This window comes from Mastomys coucha, unplaced genomic scaffold (genome assembly GCF_008632895.1).
Source record: "Mastomys coucha isolate ucsf_1 unplaced genomic scaffold, UCSF_Mcou_1 pScaffold3, whole genome shotgun sequence".
Taxonomy (NCBI): domain Eukaryota; kingdom Metazoa; phylum Chordata; class Mammalia; order Rodentia; family Muridae; genus Mastomys; species Mastomys coucha.
In genome coordinates this window covers 40,350,258-40,364,911 of record NW_022196909.1, presented here as the reverse complement: position 1 = coordinate 40,364,911, position 14,654 = coordinate 40,350,258, and the positions used below count along the sequence as shown (strand labels likewise).

The following is a 14,654-nucleotide window of genomic DNA, read 5'->3' as shown; positions in this document are numbered from 1 at the left end:
CCAGACAAATTACAGAGCATCAAGTTTTCTGGATATGTCAAGGGAGGAGTATCTAGCCCAGCCTATAGACCTGCTAATAAAGTTAAATTGGGGCATTTATTTACATAGCAACTATGGCTGCTTTTACTATGCACCCGCAGGGACAAGATAAGTGTGCATTGCTTGCAAGACCTAAAATTTTTGTTCTTTGGCCCTTTAAAAAGCCTTCTTGGTGGGCGTACCCTTTGCAGCTGTGCCCTCCCCCAGTGCCTCTCTAGTTTGCCTCATCTCCGCCCAGCTTTACTACTTCCTAGGGGCCTGTCATTTACTCACTGTGTATATTATTTGACCTTTCTCCACTGGTGTGAGGTTAGACAGTAGGTGTTTTTGTTCACTTGGTTCATTGCTGAATCCCAGTGCTTAATGTAGCACCTGGCACAAAAGAGATGCGGGTTTGTGTGCGTCAGGTCAGGGCTCTGGAGGAGCAGATCTGCTGGAGCTGATATTCTAGAAGACTGATTAGACTGACAGGGCACAGTCTGGGTAGTCCGATGATGTCTGTCTCATAATGGAAAGGCTGAGAAGCCAGTAGTGTTCAGTCCATGAGGTTGGATGTCTTAGCAGTCCCAAATGGGGGCAGAGTCAAGGAGGATCCCTGAAGAACTGCGCGTTTTCAGTCTCTGTCGGAATCCTGAAAAGTTTGATTTTTTTTTTTAAGATTTATTTATTTATTTTATGTATATGAGGACACTGTAGCTGTCTTCAGACATACCAGAAGAGTACATTGGATCCTATTACAGATGGTTGTGAGCCACCATGTAGTTGCTGGGATATGAGCTCAGGACTTCAGGACTTCTGGAGGAGCTGCCAGTGCTCTTAACCGCTGAGCCATCTCTTCAGCCCCAGAAGTTGGACTTTTAATACCAGCTGCTACAACAGGATAGATAGATAAACTTGCCAGTGAGAGTGAGGGCAAGCAGGCAAAAAGCAAAATTTAAAAAAAAATTTAAGCTGGGCGGTGGTGGCTCACGCCTTTAATCCCAGCACTTGGGAGGCAGAGGCAAGTGGATTTCTGAGTTCGAGGCCAGCCTGGTCTACAGAGTGAGCTCCAGGACAGCCAGAGCTATGCAGAGAAACCCTGTCTCGAAAAACCAAAAAAAAAAAAAAATTTAAATTTAAAGCTTAAATTTAGGGTGTGTCTTCCCACCTCAACTAATCAAGAAAATCCAGCACAGGACTGCCCAGAAGTTTGGGTTTTAGTTGATTCTAGATGTAGTCAAGTTGACAACCAAGTTTAGCCCTCACAGTTGAAGGAGACTGAGAGTGTGCACAGAACTTTTGTATGCAAAGAGTTGATAGTTTGCAAGGCCTGTATTGCTATCCAGGAGTCAGCCTGCTTCATTGCTCTGCCAGAGTACAGAGACACTGTCAGCTCCTAGGAGGCCTCAAGGCAGCTCTCTCATGAAGAGAAGTGGGGAAGACAGCTCAGTGGTTGCTGACCAGGGTGAGGACCAGAGTTCAGATCCCCAGAACCTGCTTGTCCTAGAGTTACTAATGCTTTGATAAAACACCATGACCAAAAGCAAATTGAGGAGGAAAGGATTTATTTATTTATCTATTTATTTTAAAGATTTATTTATTATTATATGTAACTACACTGTAGCTGTCTCCAGAGACACCAGAAAAGGGTGTCAGATCTCATTATGGATGGTTGTGAGCCACCATGTGGTTGCTGGGATTTGAACTCAGGACCTTCAGAAGAGCACTGAGCCATCTCTCCAGCCCTGAAAGCGTTTATTTAAATCGAGGCTTATACTTCAATCACTAAAGGAAGTCAGGACATGAAAAACAAGGCAGGAACCTGGAGGCAGGACTTGATGGCAGAGGCCACGGAGGAGTGCTGCTTACTGGCTTGTTCCTAATGGCTTGCTCAGCCTGCTTTCTTATAGATCCCAGGAACACCAGCCAAGGCATGGCCCCTCCCACAATGGGCTGAGGCCTCTTACATTAATCACTAACTGAGAAAATGCCCTACAGCTGGATTTTATTGAGACATCTCATTGAGGCTCCTTTCTTTGTGAGGACTCTAGCATGTATCAAGTTGGCATAAAACCAGCCAGCATACTGTGTAAGTGGGTCAGGTGGTGTCCTTCCTCATGGCTGTGCCTCTTCACACTAGGCTGTCTTGCTAGCTGGAGGATTGAGCTCCAGGACCATCTCCTTCTGTCTCCTAAGTGCTGGGATTAGCAAGCACTCACCCAACTACACTGCACTTGTTAAAGTGAGTCCTCTTCATGCCTGTCCAGCAAGCACTGTGTGTGCTGTGTGCTGTGCTATTTCCTCAGACCCTCATCAGCCCCTGTACCATATAGACTCTTCATGCCTGTGCAGCGAGCACTGTGTGCTGTGCTATCTCCTCAGACCCTCGTCAGCCCCTATACCATATAGACTTGAGCAGTGCTAGGGAGCCAAGAGGATTTCCATTGATCTGTAGTCTTTGTAATGCTTTACACTTATTAATGAAGTTGAGTGTGTTTTTTGCCACATCCTGTGCAGCTTGGATTCTGGAATTCTGGTTAGGGACTATGAGGGAATAAAGAAAGACAGTGAAGTGGGGTCAGAGAAGAGTTCTCTTAACTGTTCCCTCTAGCACCCTGCCACCAACCTGGAACTTGAGCATGTTCATTAGGACCAGCACAGCAGGCGGGATTAGCTAGTTTGACAGTAGGCCTCCGTAGGCCATCAGTCTCAGGCTGGAAACACCTGAGTGGAGGAGACTGTAGAAGGGAAAGGCTTTGCTATTACCCATGAGCCTGGCCCATGTGGGTAATGCCTTTGCCAATTCTGGCCTTGGCACCTTCAGCAGGCCATGCCCATGTCAAAATATACACTCACTGGGGCTTTCCACACTTGGGGCTTCTTCTACCCATAAATGTTCTTATGTTTGTTTATCTTTGGTTTCCTCTTTCATGATTTGGCTACTCATAAAATGTCCTGTGAACTAACTTACATTCTCTGCCCCATCCCACCACATTAGTTCTTTATAGATTCCAGCCCTTGTCTGGTGTGTCCCACCACTTTTACTGTGTTTGGTACATGTACCACACACTATTCTTGGTCAGCTATCTGTTTCTGTGCAGCTGCTGTGTTTTGAGTTTGTGTGATGTCTCATCTATAGAATTTTGAGGTTCTTGTTTTATCTTTGGGGGCCTATACTAAACTCTGGGTAGTCCTGATTCAACCCTCTGAGTGCTAGGAGTATAGGCATGGCCTGCACATCCAGCCAGAATGTAAACCTGTGATTGTGATATCAGGTCACCAGGCTTTTCCTTTATTGTTTAAATGTCTCCATTTAAGCAGTTGTCCTCGGGGCCAGGGCAGGGGGAAAGGCACTTGCTGTCAAGCCAGATGGCCTGAGTTTGCTCCCTAGAACCAGCATGATCGAAGGAGAGAACTGAGTCCCTCTACATATGTGTCAAGGTGTGCAAGTGCCCTCTCCTCCATAAAGCAAGCAAGCAAGCGTAAACAATAGAGGAAGGAAAGGAAGGAAAGGAAGGAAGCAAGGAAAGGAGGAAGGAAAGAAATTATTATAGCACATGCCTGGAATCCCAACACTTGGGTGGTGAGGCAGGATAATCAGGAGCTCAGAGTCACCTCAGGCTCATGAAACCCTGTCAATAAATAACGACCCCCCCGCCCCTCACACACACGTAAAGATTTCTCCTGACTTCTTGTTACATGCATTCTTCAATCCATGTCAATGTTTGTTTGTTTATAAGATAAGGCATGTCCAGTTTCACATTCTATATGGATGGCCAGTTGGTTTGAGTTCTTTATTAAAGAATTTCCCTACTGAACCTAAGGCTCTGTCATGTCCTGTGGGTGCACAGGGTTATCATTAGGCACTGTCTTTACTGATGTAAGCAGCCTGTCTGGTCCTGTACTGGTGCCACAAATAGTCTGATAACTATTAGGATTCATATCCTTACCTTTTTCCCCATCATATTCTTTTTGGTATTCTTAGCTCCTCCATCCATAACGTTGTAAGATAAGTGCATAAAATTTTGAGAAATTGCACCCTCCCTGGAATTTTGATTGGAATCAATGGTCTTATTGATTAATATGGGAGAGAAGTGGTCAAATTGAACTCCGTAGTCAAGAATAGTATATCTCCCCATTTAGTTCAGTCTTACATGTTCCCATTCTTATTTCCCTTATGTGCATTTTGTTTGAAGACTAAGTTTTTGTGTGTGGTTCTGGGGGCCAAGAAGGCCTCGTATGTGCCAGGCATGTGGTCTGCTGGTGTCCTGTACTTCCAACCCTGAGTATCTTTAAAACACTTCCTATTGCAAGTAGATACTTAAATTAATTTTTTCTATCTTCTTTTGCAAACATATTGGAACTTTTTTTTTTTTTTTTTTTTTGGTTTTTTGAGACAGGTTTTCTCTGTGTAGCCCTGGCTATCCTGGAACTCACTCTGTAGACCAGGCTGGCCTCAAACTGAGAGATCCGCCTGCCTCTACCTCCCAAGTGCTGGGATTAAAAGCATGTGCCACCACTGCCTGGAATTGGAACATTTTAAAAAGAAATCTCTCTTAGACATGGCCTCTTAACTTGCTATTTGGTTAATAATTGTAATGGGTTGTGAACTTGATGAATTTTCTATATTAATGATTATAATCTCTGGATACCTTCATTTCCCCCTTTCTTTTCACTCTCTATGGTTCTTTCTTTTTTCTCTCATGTCTATGTCTGGTCACAGGAAGGTCACACTTTTTACTGTAAAGAAGAGAGAGTTTGTGGGCAGGAGGGTCTCTGTGTAACTACTCAGACTCTCACAATAGTACAAACACAACAGAACTAGTGGAGATTAACGTTGGATTTCCCTGGGAATAAATATAGGCACAGCATTTCATATCCAGAGATATAATTGGTTTGCTGTGTTGTTCATATCTCTCTGGTTCTCAGTAAAACTTGGTTGGGAAGTTTTCCTCAGTCCTGGTGGGACTTACGTTGTTTGTGTGTATTTAGCACCATTTCCTCCATTGGAATCTGAATGTTTGAAAAGTTAAGTTTTATGTCAAATTGTGCCTAAGTAAAGCTACTGTTCAGTAAATGCACACTTAGTAAATGGATGGAGATGTACCTAGAGTATCTTGTGGTGGTACAAATGCTGGCTAGGCGTGCCAAAGTCAGGTGGGTCACATGTTCAGAGGATCCTACTGCCAGATCCAACCAGAGCAGTTCTGTGGGGATATCAAGTGATTCTAGGAAGCAGGACTTTCGGAATCTAGCCACACAAGTACCCCAGACATTGCTCCTCAGGGTCAAAGAGTCGATGAAGGGCTAGTCTTTCTGCTTTCACAGGCAGGCTGAGCCTGTAGATCTGTTTCCTCAGGCATCTCTTTCCACTTGCCACAGGTGCAAGTTCTCCAAAAGGAGCTTGCTGCGTCCGCCTCTGAAGACACTCACCCCTACAAGGAGGAGCTGGAGACGGCCTTGGAGCAGTGTTTCTACTGCCTGTACAGCTTCCCCAGCAAGAAGAGCAAGGCCAGGTACCTGGAGGAGCACTCAGCCCAGCAGGTGAGGGTGAGCCTGCTATCCCAGCCCAGCAGGGGCAGGTGAGGGTGAGCCTGCTATCTCAGCCCAGCAGGTGAGGGTGAGCCTGCTATCCCACCCTGCGCAGGGGCAGCTTTGGAAAGCATGAGCTCCTGAGGGAACATCAGATTTGTTGCACTGTTCAGGCCCACACAGCCTGTACCTGGAGCAGATATGGTCTGATGGTTGAGCAGAGGAAAAGGTTTTCTTAGAAGATATAGCCCATAATTGATTCAGAATGCAGCATGGTACGACAGTTGTTCATAGGTTTGTTTGCAGTTTGGATTACTTGCATAATTCCATAGATACTTTTCTTTTTGATTTGTTTTTTTTCCAGAGTACCATTGGGTATATTATGTCATGGCTAATACCATGCGACATTCTCTAGTCTTGAATATTCTATACCCTAAAGTATTGGCTCTTTAGGATGGCACATTCACTATGGCCTAAGGTTATAGAGCCTCAGCTTCCAAGTTATGATCGACACACCATCCCCACCATGAGAACACACACATACACACACACACACACACACCCCTGGCTAAGTTGGCATGGCTTCACAGATTATAACCTTTAGTTTCCAACACTTGCGTTTTTAGAGACCAACTCCAGCCAGGCATGAGTCCTAAGAGTAATTCCTTAGGCTAGCAGTGTAGCATACTTGCCCAGCATTGATGAAGCCCTAGTTTATCACTATGTTACACAGAACTAGGCCTTGTGGAGTACACCCTTGGGGGGTGGAGGCAGGATTATTAAGATCTTCAGAGTGAGTTCACAGTTAGCCTGGACTACATGAGATCCAAGTGTTGAGTTGAGTGGATGGCTTAACAGCTAAGAACACTGCTGCTCGTGCAGAGGACCTGAGTTTTGTTTCTAGCATCCATAACAAATATCTGTCACCTGTAACTCCTTCGAGGAATCCGATGTCCTCTTCTGGCCTTTGTGCATACGTGTACATATGTGGCATATATATTCACACATAAATAAAAAGTAAAATAAGATTTAAAGAAATAAATTCTTGACTAACAGTCAATGCTAAAAACTTAATACTTAGCATACAATTGTCTTTATCCTTTATTGTCCTTCATTAAGAAAGTTAAATATTTCTGTATGTATTATGTACATAATATATAATAAGAGTTATAATAAGCCTTAACATTAATAATATAATTTTGTACAGTGTTATCCTCAGGGAGCTTGAGCCTTTGGAAATTAATTCTAAGGTAAATTACGTTATGCCAACCCCCAAACCAAAAGACTTTGTGTTTTAGGCGGCTGCAGTGGAGGCTTCGGCCCTGCCCTCTACCTCAGGCTTAAGAGGCCCCCAGGGAGGGGCTTTGTCTTTTCCAGCATGCTGTGACCTCATCACACTGTCGGAACTTGTTAACCTTGCATGCACTATGAGTCTGCATCTGTCTGTTTTCAAGGTGGATCTTATATGGGAGGATGCTCTGTTTATGTTTGAGTATTTTAAGCCCAAGACCCTCCCTGAATTTGATAGCTACAAGACAAGCACTGTTTCAGCTGACTTGGCAAACCTGTTGAAAAGAATTGCTACCATCGTGCCCCGCACAGAGAAGCCAGCTCTGAGCATGGAAAAAGTCTCTGCCTACATTGAGGGAACCTCAGCTGAGGTGGGCCTCAGGGAAAATGGGATGGTGGGGGTGATGGGGTTTCCCCTCACACTGCTGTTTGCTCAGCACCATCTGTCAGGGATCAGAAGATGAGCTGACAGGTTACATACTTGACGGCATACTTGACTTCACCTCTTCTCCTAAGTTGCCTTCTCTCATGCCAGGTACCCTGCCTTCCAGAGGGCGCAGACCCCACACCCCCAGTGCTGAATGAGCTCTACTACCTCCTGGCTGATTATCATTTCAAGAACAAAGAACAGTCTAAAGCCATCAAGTTCTACATGCATGATATCTGCATCTGCCCTAACAGGTGGGTGGTCCAGCGAGGCCACGCTGCTGCAGGAGCAGAACTGCTCTGCCTCAGGAAACGACAGAAGTAACCTCTCTACACTCCTACCTGGGGCAAGGGAAGAAGGGGCTGAGATCTGAATAGAGATCAAGTTTGTAACACATCACCTGTATGAAAAGTCCTCAGGGGACCCTTTTTGTTCAGCTTGTGTTTTCCTCCTGGCAGGGAACCATATGCTTAAAGCCCTGGTTGTCTTTGAGGTAGTTCCGTCAGTTGTGATAGCATAGAGCAATACTTTCACTGGCTGAGCTTGTGCTGTATGACATTGCGGATCACCCACGTCCCCATTTGAAAAGGGAAAGTAATGAAACCTGCCACTGTGGCATGGTAGGCACCTGTGGCATAGCAGGCACCTGTCCAGTCAATGGAGTAAGAGTAGACTTCCCTCTAGTCCAGTGTTCCTCAGCCTTCCTAAGGCTTCAACCCTTTAATACAGTTCCTCATGTTGTGGCCCAACCATATAATTATTTCATTACTACTTAACAACTATAATTTTGCTACTGTTTTGTTTTTTGAATTGTAATGTAAATATCTGATATGCAAGATATCTGATAATGCAACCCCAAAGGGGTCAGAGCCCAAAGGTTGAGAACAACTGCGATCACCTGTTTAGAGGATGTTAGCCTAGTAGATCCACTGGGTGCTGAGATAGTTCCTCTGAGGCCAGGCCCCAGTGTAGAAAGGGTTTTGCCAGCTTTGTGCTAGGCCTCATTCCACAGCTGCTTTTATTCTGAGCTTCACAGACAGTTACCAGTGGAGACTTGGGCTCCATCTGGTCCTTGGTACTAGCTAAAATATAAGGTCCGTCCTCCCTCCCTCTCTCCTTCCTCCCTCCCCCTCTCTCTTTCTTTCTCTTCTTCTTCCTCTCCCTCTTCCTCTTCCTCTTCCTTGGAGCCTCTCAATAGTATGAGACTCATGCTAGATGGCTGGATGAACAGTAGGGTCCTTATTGCACTGTTAGAGGTCCTTTGATGATCTTGCTGGCAGCTGTCCTTCGCTTTCTTTGAGCTTTCCAGCTTTTTGCTGAACTGCAAGTGGTATTAAATTAGATAGGCATTTTGGGGTGGAGGTGGGGCTAAGATCTAGTTCGGCTCAGCACTTATGCTCTGGAAACAGCACAGGACCAGGACCAGTACTGAACCTGCTCTGTACAAGTAAGAGCCCAGAATGTGGATTATGGCTACTTCTTCATCCTGGGGTCCTATTATTACTGAGCCACAGGTAGCCCTGTAGGCCTACACTCTGAGAATATGGGTTGTGTGCAGATGTATCTGGATTAGACACTTATATCAGGAGGGGTCACTCTCAGTAGGTTTTCCCCTGTGGGTTTTTGTTGTTATTTGTTTGTTTGTTCTCCATGTATATGGGTGCTTTGCCTTAAGTATGTCTGCATATCATGTGCGTGCCTGGTACATGTAGAGGCCAAAAGAGAGAGAATTGGATCCCTGGAAATAGAATTGCTGATGGCTCTGGGTTGCTGTGAACCAAGCCCAGGCTCTGAAGGGTAGCCAGTGCTCCTCATTGCTGAGCATCTCTCCAGCCTGCTCCTTAGCTTTCACGGTGATGCTTTTCTGCTGTGGTTACTCCACATGCAGCCACACAGGCACAGCCACGTGGTTCCTTTCCTCAAGGTGAGGGCAGCTTCTCCCAGAATTAGTGGATGTTGAAAAGAAGTCCCTGTTGTGAAATTGGCCCTGGTAAAAAAGAATCTTCCCTTTAAGCCCTTCTCCCCCTGCTCCCTTCTCCAGAGCAACCTGGACAGAGCTGGGAAGAACTCCCGGGCCCCTGTGGAAGAAAGGCCACTCTGAGAAACTCCCATGCTTGCTGTCCTCTGCACCATTGTGTCTTTGGTGTTTCTCCTGCTCCTCTCTTACACGGTGTCAGCCGTACTTGGTGGAGGGTAGTGAAGCATCTCTGAGCTTCCCTTTCTTCTGCCTTTGCCATCTCCTGGGGGTGATCAGAGAGTTCTGCACGCCAGCTTTGAGGTGTGGTGGGCTGAACGGATGGTGTGTAGGAGAGGCAGCATTAGCCCCTTTGCTTGCCACTTTTTCTGTTTTCTGACTCACACTGAGAAAAGAGCTCTCCAGGAGCTCTGGAATTACCTTGGTCCTGTTGTGCTGTCTCCACAGCTCTATTGTTTTCAGGAATCTTGTGTGTTTCTGCCTCAGCTTCTTTCAGGTGTTCTCAGACCCATCAGGGCCTAGTTCTCACCTGTTATCTTGTTCTTTATTTTTGTCACTGGGCTCTGAGCTGAGAGACTAGGGACCCAGAAACAATAGGAATAAACTTGGTGCCTGGGGTCCCACAGTTCTCTGTTCCTGAGCTCTTTCTCAGTGAGTATATGAGCCTCAAGAGACAGGAATGACACTCACATCTCTTTGTTGCCTTAGCTGGATTCCCCCTGTAAATCCTTGTGGAGTGTCCTGTTCCATTATACCAGAGCAATATTGTAGACAGCCCTTTAATGCTGGGGAATAAACTCCAAAATCCTGTCTATTAGAGCAGTCATTGAATGCTTGAAAAATGCTAAGGGACATAGAAGAAACATTTTATCTCTTAGCACATATACCTTGTCCTCATGTATGCAATGATATAGGGATCAAGCCCATGACAAAGCTGTTCTAAGTCATGATCTTGGCTGCGTGCAATAGCCAGACTGGGTTTTCAGTCATTATATGGAAGCAGAGCTTCCCCAGTGTCTGCCCGACTGTTGGGCTTAGTGCCTGCCATTCCTTCAGGACAGAGTGTTTATAGCTGGTGCTTTTTTCACTACCCTAGGTTTGATTCCTGGGCAGGCATGGCTTTGGCCCGGGCCAGCCGTATTCAGGACAAGCTGAACTCAAACGAGCTGAAGAGTGATGGACCCATCTGGAAACATGCCACACCTGTTCTGAACTGCTTCCGGAGGGCCCTTGAGATTGACAGCTCTAATTTGTCCTTGTGGATTGAGTATGGCACCATGTCCTATGCCTTACACTCATTCGCATCTCGTCAACTGAAGCAGTGGAGAGCTGAGCTGCCCCCTGAGCTTGTGCAGCAGGTGAGGAAGGTGCTGCAGAGGGCCTGCCATTGTCTGTCTAGCTAGGCTGGCCTAGGTCGCCGTTGCTCTTTGTTCTTACACCCCAACTCTCTGGGTCATGCGTGCCGTTTCCTGCAGCAGTATCGTATCTTTATTTCTTGGTTATTGGGCACCTAGGCTGTTGACAATTTCAGAGGTACTCTTATGACCTGACTGACTGGCCATGAGTTTGAAGGGAGTTGAGTCGTGGAGAAGGGATGGAGGCCATCTGAAGCAGGCACCTCTCCCCTGTTTCCAAAGAAGACCATGGGGGCTGTGGTGTTATGCTTGGCCAGGCATTAGGCTTTTCAGTTGCCCTGTGCAGCATTCCTGTCAGGGCAGGATGGAGGTTGGACCTACAGCACTGCTCTGCAGAGCACCACTGGTTCCTTCAGAAGCAAGTGAAGGAATCATGCTGACACGTTTGTGAAGGGTGCTGGAGATCAGGCCTGGTGAGCACAGACTACTGCTGCAGAGCTGCATGCCCACACCTTCAGTGGGGCAGTATGAGGCTGGCACTCAGAAAGATCTCTGAGGAAGAAAGGGTTGAAGGAGCTGAGCAGTCAGGTAGACAGTAGTTGGTTTCAGGTTTTGCACTGATCATCTGTGATGAAAACTGCAGGCGCTGCCAACACTGGTAAGATTGCTGGAGGGCTGAAGGAGGCCCAAGGCACTCGCCACCATTCCTCTGAAGCATTGTCACCTTGGAGGAGCTGGCAGTGTGAGGACGGCCTACTGCCTCCAGGGCCCTGCAGAGTAAGACACTGGCCCGCAGAGCCTCTGACCTGGGCGCATGGTCCTGGAAAGGATAAGGAGGAGCACAGCAGTAGACTTCTCCACTAGACGTTGCCACTTTTATAATCTGAGCCGCATCCCTGACAGTCTACCCTGATCACAAGGCGACTGTTTGAGGACCTCAGCCCCAAGAGAGTCATGAGTGAACCTGCTTAATGAAGACTGAATTACTGTAATAAATAGTGAATAAAAGATGTCATTGGGCCTTATGAAAAAAATTAGTTGTGAAAATGCCTCCTGAATCTTGTGTAGCTAGAACTTGACAGTTCCAAGAGTGTGTTCTTTGGTGAACAGAGCTTAAGTTGACTCTTGGAGACCTCAGCTTTCAATCAGTTATATGATTGTGTAACCCACTCCTTTCACCTTTGCAGCATCAAATTTAGAAAGCTACTTTACCTAAGCTACTTGGAGGCCACCTCCCTTCCCTGGACTCTGAACCCTCTGTGCCTTTCAGGGTGTTCTCTTGGCAGGCAGTGGTCAGCTGTGCTTGCTCTCAGTTCTGAAGCAGAAAGAAAGGCTCAGAGTTTGCACACTGGCCTGGGACAGCACACCCTGGGCTTCCCTGCTGTTGTGTGAGGCCTCACACCGTTCTATTGCCTTCCTCCTCTGTGCTTAGGGTACCACGGCTCTCGGTTTAGGAGCTCGTCTCTGGCTTCTAGGCTCTCAGCGATGTCTCCATGTTTTCCTTCCTCAGTGTGCAGGCTGTATGAACTCCACAGATAGGCGAGACGAGCGGCTCCATACTTGACTGGGTCTCTTGGGTGGTGTGGAGCTTGTTAAAGGACGTACCAGGGACCTGCAGACAGAAGCTGTGCTTTGCAAGCTCTTGAGCGGTTATTACGTTTTCTTTTATCATTTTTTTAAATATATTTTTTTCTCCAGTAGTTTAGATGTGACATTATAGTGATAGGCTTGAGCCCAGAAGTAGAAAATATGTGTGAGAAGTGGCCTTAGAGGTCCTATCTCACTGCTAATAGAAGGCAGATATCAAGTCCTGCACAGGGCCTCACCCTGACGAGAACAGAGTGGAGAAACGCCTCTCATCTAAGCATCGCCTCCTTTAAGGAGTTGTTACTCAGTTTATATCTTTCTAGACTCTAAGAGGAAACAAGCCTTTTTACACACAAACAGTGTGTCCATTTAGGAAAGCCTAGGGGGATTTGCCTGTTAGGAGTTTTCTTTCCTCCTAGGTCCCGTTGTACTAAATGCAGTGTCTGGCTTCCCTTTTCCCTCAGCCCGTGCTGTTGACCTCTACTCAGGTCACGCAAATGCAATCATTTTAAATGTGAGCTCAACTTTGTTGTCACCAACCATATGGAAGCCTCTCACTGCTGTAGAACTTGACTCATTGGGTGGCTTTGTAACATTAGGGACACAATTATCCTCCAGGTAGACACAGTGAGGTGAGATGGTCCCTCCCTGGGAGGGAGTACTTGTTTTGAGAGCCGAGAGGAGCCTTCTCTTCCACCTTTTGCACAACTTTGTCCAGCTCCTGCAGGTAGTGGGCAGATTTGACATCCCCTAGCCTGGAGGAAGGGAGAGGTTTGGCCTCAATATCTGGGGTGCTTTCTGGCCTGCAGGACTGCTTTGTGTTCCCTCCCTCCTTCCACCCCTGGGGAGGCAGCTTCCTAGGATGCCTTCCCCTGGTTGGTTGGTTGGGCTGTGTTTACTTACTGTGTCTGAGAACTGTTCTGTTGCTGTATCTGAGCTGCTGTGCTCTTAGGTGTTGGGGTGGGGAAGTGGAGATAGTCCCTATGATGCTGATTTTAAGAAAAATGGGGAAAGAACTGGGGACCAGAACTTCCTAACCCAGTGACTTGGAGGGGGTGACTTGACATTCTTTCAGTGCTTCTTGCTACATATGAAAAGGACTAATTGCTTCTCCCAGGCAGGTCTGGGAGATGTCAGTTGTGATGGCAGCCCCAGCATAGGCACTCAGTAACACAGAGAGACTGCAGGGCCATGAGTAAGGAAGTCCATTCTGTCCAGAGGATGACAAGCCAGAATGGAGTTATATAGCAGAGCTTCTGGACACACCATCCCTCTTCTTCCTGAGTGGCATGTTGTTCCCGCTGAACTTAGCAAAACTAGGGACAATGGCAGGGCCACACAGCTATTAAGCAGTGCAAGCAGAAGAACTACATTTAAGCAGCTGCCTTTTCCTTGAACAGATTGGCTGCAGGGCCTCGTTTTAGAGGCCGTGTGATAGAGTCCCTCTGCTTGCATGCTTCACTGAGAGTGTGGGAGCAAGGTGCTCACTCCCTGTGATGGAGGTTTACGCTGTAAAGGATGCCTGATGTTTTTGAGATGAGTGAGGCACAGTTGTATTAGCCTTCTTAACCTCTTTCCAGTTGTGACCTGTGTGGCTGAGGGACACCAGTCCATTATAACCATGCAGGTTATAATGGGGCGCCCTAGAAAGAGGTCAATAGGAGCCCATGCTGTTAAGGTGCTACAGAAAGAAAGGGCCTCTGAGTCAATGAGAAACGACCTGATCTAAGTTCAGCTCTGCACCTTGCATGCTTTCAAGAGTCTCAGGTGAATAAGTCTGCTAGCTTCATCCAAGAGAACCATGACCCCTGGGCAGGTGCACACATTGCACCTAAGGCCGGTCTGCAGGCTTGTGATCTTGTTATAGATGGAGGATCGGCGAGACAGCATGCTGGAGACAGCCAGGCACTGTTTCACATCTGCAGCCCACTGTGAGGGTGACGGTGATGAGGAGGAGTGGCTCATTCACTACATGCTGGGCAAGGTGGCTGAGAAGCAGCAGCAACCCCCGACCGTGTACCTGCTGCACTACCGTCAAGCTGGCCACTACTTACACGAGGAGGCTGCCCGCTACCCGAAGAAGATTCACTACCACAACCCGCCCGAGCTGGCCATGGAAGCCCTGGAGGTAACCCTGCAGGTTCAGGGTAGGAATGTCGGGGCAGGAGGGTCTGCCCGCTCTGACTCCTGGGGCTAGAGCTCAAACTCCCAGGGATTCCCTTGCAACCCTACTGGTAACACGTCTGTACTCAGCAGCTTCGTGTTCACCTAGATGAAAGCAGCCTGCTCTCTCTCCCCCTTAGAGTGCTTGCTGTCGTTTTGGAGAAAATGGGCATTTTGTTGTCATTTCTCAGAGGAAACGGCCTTCCTCTGCAGCATACCGGTCCTCACAGATAGACAGCGCAGCATCCATAGCATCCTCACAGTGTCCTCACAGATACAGCAGTGCAGCATCCATAGCATCCTCACA

At 47.1% G+C, this 14,654-nt stretch overlaps 1 protein-coding gene across 3 annotated transcripts in view; it reads left to right on the top strand.

Moving 5' to 3' along the window:
- Cabin1 (calcineurin binding protein 1) overlaps nucleotides 1–14,654 on the top strand; it is a 115,545-nt gene that overhangs the window by 30,094 nt on the left and 70,797 nt on the right. For all 3 annotated transcript variants that reach the window (XM_031348562.1, XM_031348561.1, XM_031348560.1), the window contains exons 20-24: nucleotides 5,401–5,562; nucleotides 7,005–7,211; nucleotides 7,376–7,521; nucleotides 10,339–10,600; nucleotides 14,052–14,312. In XM_031348562.1, the coding sequence (XP_031204422.1) occupies nucleotides 5,401–5,562; nucleotides 7,005–7,211; nucleotides 7,376–7,521; nucleotides 10,339–10,600; nucleotides 14,052–14,312 (1,038 nt within the window). The remainder of the gene's footprint in view (nucleotides 1–5,400; nucleotides 5,563–7,004; nucleotides 7,212–7,375; nucleotides 7,522–10,338; nucleotides 10,601–14,051; nucleotides 14,313–14,654) is intronic.